The sequence below is a fragment of the Paramacrobiotus metropolitanus genome, unplaced genomic scaffold, assembly GCF_019649055.1.
Source record: "Paramacrobiotus metropolitanus isolate TYO unplaced genomic scaffold, Prichtersi_v1.0 Parri_scaffold0000143, whole genome shotgun sequence".
Lineage (NCBI taxonomy): Eukaryota > Metazoa > Tardigrada > Eutardigrada > Parachela > Macrobiotidae > Paramacrobiotus > Paramacrobiotus metropolitanus.
This window is the reverse complement of record NW_026570363.1, coordinates 101,841-108,710: the sequence shown is the minus strand read 5'-3', so window position 1 is coordinate 108,710 and position 6,870 is coordinate 101,841. Positions and strand designations below refer to the sequence as shown.

General features: G+C 41.6%; 1 protein-coding gene and 1 long non-coding RNA gene across 3 annotated transcripts; one reads left to right on the top strand and one right to left on the bottom strand.

Moving 5' to 3' along the window:
* Nucleotides 1-1,065, bottom strand: LOC129599335 (uncharacterized). Of its 2 annotated transcripts, XR_008691905.1 has the most exons (4): nucleotides 935-1,065; nucleotides 790-832; nucleotides 477-536; nucleotides 1-296 (listed from the first exon to the last, which is right to left on the bottom strand). It is a non-coding gene; the product is annotated as an uncharacterized LOC129599335 (long non-coding RNA). The 2 variants fall into 2 exon arrangements; XR_008691906.1 differs by lacking the exon at nucleotides 477-536.
* A 362-nt stretch (nucleotides 1,066-1,427) lies between these two features.
* Nucleotides 1,428-2,798, top strand: LOC129599301 (uncharacterized). The gene is made up of 4 exons (XM_055497514.1): nucleotides 1,428-1,651; nucleotides 1,774-2,031; nucleotides 2,101-2,168; nucleotides 2,228-2,798. Exons 1-4 carry the CDS (start codon nucleotides 1,582-1,584, stop codon nucleotides 2,528-2,530), a joined length of 699 nt encoding a protein of 232 aa, XP_055353489.1. The 5' UTR covers nucleotides 1,428-1,581; the 3' UTR covers nucleotides 2,531-2,798.
* Nucleotides 2,799-6,870: the final 4,072 nt, after the last annotated feature.

Genomic DNA, 6,870 nt, shown 5'->3' with positions numbered 1-6,870 from the left:
AAGTACATGTATTCGTAGTTTATAAGAAGAGCTCTCTTGTAGCAACTGATTAGACTAACAAAAAATATTTTCAGCTTGGTGCAATATCCGGCGTTGAAGGAGGCGTGGCTCCGAAAAATTGTGGAATAGTCCATTGTAAGAGTCCATCCGAACTCGTTGCGGACGGCACCGTTGAACAACAAAACAAATAGTGTGCGCAGTATTATTTATTTGGAGTCTGAAGATTCCTCCGCTGTGTGTTTTTTTCTCTCGTATCTCAGCTGGTTGCTGGTCGCAATCGGCCATTGCGAACAGAACTAAAACACAAAGATAAAATTATGATGTCGTCAAACGGATATCAAGGTTAAGAATCAAATGCTCTAACGAATTTGTGTTCTTCGAATTTAGATGATTGTATATTTGCCCTGCATCGTACTGCGAGAAACTGGTCCATCAAACAAACAGGATTAAGATTTTTATTTAGTGTAAACCGCTACCTGACATCAGCTGTTGAAATTAATAGGCAGAAAAATATCTGTATACTTTGATTCCGGCATCTAAACACCGCCAAAAATGAAACAAAGATTAAGAAGCGCTGCAAAGTTATTTACTTACTGGTCGACATAATATTTTATCGACATGTATGGACACACGCGCATATGGTAACACTACTAATCGCTCTCGGATGTTACTTTCAGTGGCATTAACATATAATTGACACCCAGAATGCGAATGGTGGGATAATCGGGTCAGGAGCAGTAAATCGTGCCGCTAAAATATTCAGGTGTTCGGATATAACACGTGACGTACCACGACGTGTTGGTTGTGCGCTTATCCCCATCCTGCATGACAACTGTAATAGCTAATACATATGTAATAATATACGCAGTAAACACTTATAACGAGCTGCCTTTTTATGTTTCTTTAGTTAGTAAGTACGTATGTGATCACATACATAGTATGCCGGCATTTTTTTTGGTTGGTTATTGACTTATTCCTGGAGGACAAATCGCTGATTTAGATAAGCATATTTCGCGAGATGGAGAATCAAAAGAAATACTTAATGTTGTTGTGCGTGGAATTAATTTTGCCACGAAAGCAAATACGCTGGTGATGTATCTAGCGGTGATTCTTGACTCTTGAGAAAACTGTAAACAGGCACTTGACGACACACATACTGATAAGGCTTCCGTATTTGCGAAATAACTGTTCTAATAGTAACACATTTCGCGACGTGACTGATAACACTGAGCAGCTAACAAAGACTCTATCAGAGGGAACACATAAAAGTGTCTTGTGGATGAGCTTGAATATCCGTTTGGGGAGCCGCAGCAGTGAGTATTGAGGATGTGCTTGAACAGGTTCTAAACATGACTTCCGCCTTTTGCTTCTATGCCGAGTAGACAACAATTTACCAAAGATTCATCGTGCATATATAAAAAGCGGACGAAGCCGCGGATTAAAACAATCAGTGAGCAAAAATTAACTCAATTTGAAGGGATCATTTACTTACTGTACCAAGTCTATCTTTATTCATTTGTTTGGTAATCACCTTTTTGCCTTGGAGTTTCATTCTTGCATAAGTTTTACTCATCATCGACAATGAACAGCTTTATGTTAACTTTTCTTGCCTGTGCGATTACGGCTTCCAGTGCCTCCTCTGTCTTGCAGAGTACGGATGCGGATTCAAAAGATTTATATCTCTAAAAGATTTCTATTAAATATTTTTTAATTTAAACTAAAAAAATAATTTAAATTCGAAATCTTTAATTCTACAGTGTTGACGGTTTACAGATACTCAGCCATACATCAAGAGAGCCGTTGCGCAGGTGCAACAGGCCTCGCAGGAAACCGTCCCCACCAGCGTGCTTCGGCAAGCCAATCAAACCCTGTCAGCTTTCGACGACCTGACCCATTCCACAGAGATCGTCGCGCGGGAAATTGTATCGGATCTGCGTGCAGCTAAAGGTCAGCTGCAGTTGAACGGCTTTGACAATGCCGGCGGTGCAGAGACCATTGCCAAAGAGTTGATTACGAAGATTACCGAACAAGGTTAACCATTTCACTTGAAAATCGATCTGCCTTCTTTTGACTTTTAATCAAGTTTGTTACTGGTTACAGGCACTAAAGGGTTTTTTGGAAGAATTTGGCGGTGGTTCAAAAAAGCTGTTCGAATTGCCCATCGTGTGGTGCGTTTCGAGACCCATAGTATGCAGTTTGTTATGGTACTAACTATGCTTTTTCGTAGATCGCTATCGTAGATGGCTTTGTCAATGGTAATGGTAAGGCTGACGATGCTACCGCCGATGACAATGGATTGATCAAGAGCGTCAGCGAGGTCGTCGACTACTTTAAACCGCATGCTGCTAAGGAAATCGGGGCGGCGTATCAGTTTGCTGCAGACTCCATTCTCACCATTAGCACACAGCATCATAACGAAGTCGTCCGAGCCGCCCAAGATTTCCTTGGATTTCTGGTTAAATATGAAGGCACTTTGGGCAAGGTCTACGCGGAAACCGTACAGGCCGTCGAATCATTAATCAAAGAATGAAAAACTACGGTCTCAAATGTATCTGCTGTTGTACAGCGGACAGATGATGTCCCTTCATTAAAGCGGCGATTGTCGCCAACGTGTTTGACCTTGTACATATATATTTTGAAGCGGAAATAGGCTTTTGACTTCCTAGATTGTTCAGCTTTTCTTAGTCTAGCTGACTTTGGTTTGACTATTCTTCTTACATAAAATACGACGTCAAATAAACTATGTCCGATGTTCGACCGATGTCCGACCTAGACGTCAAATAAACTATGTCCGATGTTCTCGGGATTCAGCTGTCGTGGTGACTTTAGATTTTTTTACAAACCTTCGCAGAAACAACTTCTTGCGAAGCGTTGTAGTACCTCTAAACAAGTCAAAATGCTTTAGTAGCGATGTTTTCTGACATATAAGAGTATATTTTCACAACAACAACATCCAACGTTCGAAAATGCAGAGCAACTTCACAGCGGTGCTATTCTTTTCTGTTCACAGTGGTCCCTGGTCATTTGAAGGATCTCTGGCGATTTCCTCGTGAACGTGACACAACCGCCTGTTTTCCGGGTTACAAATCCTACATACAGAAGGTCCAACCAGCTGCAAAATAAAAATACTTAGTGCTATTTTTTCAATCTAATTTTTTGTCAACCTCAGAATAATTAATGTCAAAAACTTCTACCATTTGATGAAAGTATTAAGTATCTTTAGGCTGTAAGATTGATATGGATTCGCGTTGTTACCATCAAACTTTGCAACATCACCACTAGCTATAGGTCAACCACTCTAAGCTCTGGGTTGTCCAGGTATAAACGAATAGCGGAAATGATATACTGTATGGTGGTAATTGAGCAATAAATGTTAATTTTTATCTTACCAAACTCGCGACCACCAAGACCAACATCATCCAGACGGATCGTAAAACATTCATGTTTGCTAGAGCAAGATACGCAGCTGGGCTCGGTAAAACTTCAGTAAATCATCAAACATAGATTTAATTGACTTTGGTGATATGCGCCATACGAACAGCACCGTATTCTTCTTTTATATCATGAAAGTAGAACAAAAATTGTACGAGTATGCGCAGCGCAAAATATAAGCTACAATAATATTTGTGTACGTATTGTACTGGTGTTTACGGCATCAGTGGTACTGTATATTTCAAGGAATTTCATTTTCGACATCACCACCAAGCCGCTGCTTGTAGGAATTTCCACAAAAATCATTCACAGAAGCATTTAATTACAAAACAAGATTTTTGCCGCGTTAAACTGAATTTTTCGCAATCATTGACAACAAATCTTCGAAGCAGTTCCTGCTTTGGCGTTTGAAGGGGAAGTGATTTAAAGGAAATGAAAACTATTTAGACGGGATTTTGACTATAGTATACTCGTATAATATTGGTTTTGGTCGGTATTATCGCCAATTTCGTCTTTTTGCATGTCGCTAATTAGATCTGGTATCTTTTTAACGAAGTTGCGATACGACACATACGAGCTATCACAATTCAGTTTCCGAACCAACTCGAAATCTTCGGCGCTGAATATCGCCGGTTTCAAGATGCAAATTCAAGCACCTCTGGGAGTGTTTTGGACCGGAAATGTATGAACCTTTAAAGTATGCTCCATATTTAACAACATCAGCATCCCGAAACCATGTCTGGGTCATCGTGCTCAATGGAAAACCTCATCCGGCTGGCAGAAATCATGAGAGTGATTATCAATCATCAGTACCAACTGTGTGGCTACTGTAACTTTTCGTTAATAAAATGCACAGTCTGTCCGATCCATTCAGACATCATGGACCTTATCCGTAACGAAATCATCGAACTGGACGTTTTAAGATGCAGCACCAAGCAAGCAACCGCAAGGATTTAGGAAACAGGGATGGATCCAAATTTCAGGATCCAGTCGGATCTGCGTTTGAAAATTCAGAAAATGCACTTTTCCCGAATGCCACAAATACGCAGTATCGGACTAGCGTATTGCACCACCGCTACGTTTGAGCCGTACACGTTTACTGATTTACCTTATATATTTGCAAAATGTATTGCTTGAAGACAGCGTGGGCTGTCATCTGTACCTGCACGATGTATTTTACGTATACCATCGTCCTCAGGTAAATTTAGGTACTTGAAAATGTTCGTCGGCTTAATTAATAAACACTTAGGGTACTTCCAGTGTCGGGACTCGACTTTTGACTTGTCAAAACCCATATCAAAATCAGTTGGTCGCAGTCCGACGAAATCCAAAACGAATAATAATCTGGCCATATTTTGCAGAATTGTTGGTACTGCTTGAGACTAACGCGTAGCAAACTGTCAACTGGGTATTGTCACAACTCACAATCATAAACTGTACAATAAAGGAGATCGCTTTTGCGTTTGGACAATTTACGAACGTCTGCAGGGCTACTACGTAATTAACGAGAGCAAAAGTACTTGTTGAGTTGAAAGATTCATTACAAGTTATAACCACTCTAGCACAGGTCAAAATGCAAGTAAATGGCGTACGCCGTACACACGGCGCAAATGTGCTGTTCATCCCGTATTTACAGACTTTCCGGTTTTTTCTGGTTCCGTACTTTATTGGCTCCGTCCCTGTCATAGACGATATGTCATAATTTTAAGTGTGTGAGGCCATTCAATTGAGATTATTAGGGATCCCCGTGTTTTACATGTTGTCAGGGATGCCAATACGCAATGCCCCTCATCTGCATTATGCGGGCCCTTATACCCTCGTATTTATTCTTTTTGCACAAAGCACATGATCGAATTATTGGCCTCCTGCAGATACACCTTATAAGGCCTATAATACATATGTACCAGTGACCACCTGTTTCGTTAAAGCGGGTACCATGAAATGAACGTCCTTCAGTTATCACGTTCTACGGACGGGAAACGCGTGATGTGACCATTCAGTTTCCGGTGATGGAGCGACAGTTGCCCGGCACAATGGGCAAACTGTGGAAGGGTACAGGCCAGAGAACGCAATATTCACCATAGCTCCCACCCAACGTGCCTGGCTGGAGGTTGTAGAAAATGAAATCTTGTTGAGATGCCCAAAAAGCAACGGATGCAGACCAGTGAGCAAGCAGACCCCTGCAGAAGGGGCTACGCGACAGGTTGTCGCCTGACATTTGGTTTTACGGACTCTTCTGTCACGGCAGAAGGGCGATATTGTCGTGCGCGTGGACCGGCGTGCGCTTCGATCTGTGCTGGCCGAACAGCCAAACCGGCTCATTGTCGGATGGAGTGCCTAATATACCATTGTATGTGAATGCCTGAATCCTAGTCATATTAAATCGCCAAAACATTTTTGTGAACCGAAAAACTGTTCAATGGATCTTTGTCACCCCTCTGAGAAAGAAAAGAAGTATGTATACCTATAGCCCGTGGAAATGCAGGGTGCGAGAATTACCTAATAGAAAAGGGGTGACTATAGATTCGCCCTAATTTTAACTTGTTACTGTTTGGTATGAGCTTGCTCTCAAACTGCTGGCGACCTTATCGAAGTTGTGAATGGAAAAATAGCAGAGACAGTTCGAAGGAAAGCCGTATGAAAGCCAACCGCCGAAGGAAATTTTCGACGCAAACCAAAGTTATTTTTATCGTTTGTTGTGTAGTGCACATTCTTAATAACAATCAACATTGGTAGATCAGTCCGAGCCGCATAGTGCCCACTACGGTTGAACGTTATTTGTTAATTCGTTCTCACACCGCGTAATTGACAGTCCAGTGATCTGCTTGCGAAGCGGTTTAACAACATCCGAGTGCAGGTGATCGTCAGGGCCAGGTTCGGACTCCAACTGGACGAGCACAGTACGATTAGGACTGATTTCGCTGACATTCCTGTAGATTTCTTGGAGGATTTCGCACTGTTCCCAGTGGCAGTCGATGTAAATGAAAGTTCTCTTTATATCACGAAACCAATATGGGCTGGAGCAGTCAAGACTTTGAACGGCGTGTATGTGTTTTTACTGCCGTTTTTTCTCGACATTGTTGCGTAACGCGAACATTCTTCCATGGTGACGGTGTCGGTGCGCAAGGGAAAGCTGACAGTGGTAAGGACATGATCCTGTACTGCGTACGATTCTGGTGGGGAGTGGCAGTCCGTTTCCAGGTTAGTGTTCAAACCTGTATTAACTGTTAACGGCTATCTGGAAGATGGCGACCGTAAAGTGATATCATACTTATTGCTTTCCCAATACTTCTAATATATTGTATGCATATTGTATTCTTATTATACTCATGTTCTATTCATATTCATATATTGTATTATTTTGTTCACAATTCTTATTTCCGCCTGTCAAGGTCATTTACTTACCAAAAGTAAGCCTTAAAATGCCGGTCACTGAAA

Bases quoted from the DNA above. Each gene is read 5' to 3' on its own strand.
- LOC129599301 (XM_055497514.1), top strand. From the start codon at position 1,582: ATGAACAGCTTTATGTTAACTTTTCTTGCCTGTGCGATTACGGCTTCC. The intron at 2,032-2,100 runs GTTAACCATTTC...TACTGGTTACAG, and splicing joins TACGAAGATTACCGAACAAG to GCACTAAAGGGTTTTTTGGA. The intron at 2,169-2,227 runs GTGCGTTTCGAG...GCTTTTTCGTAG, and splicing joins TTCGAATTGCCCATCGTGTG to ATCGCTATCGTAGATGGCTT.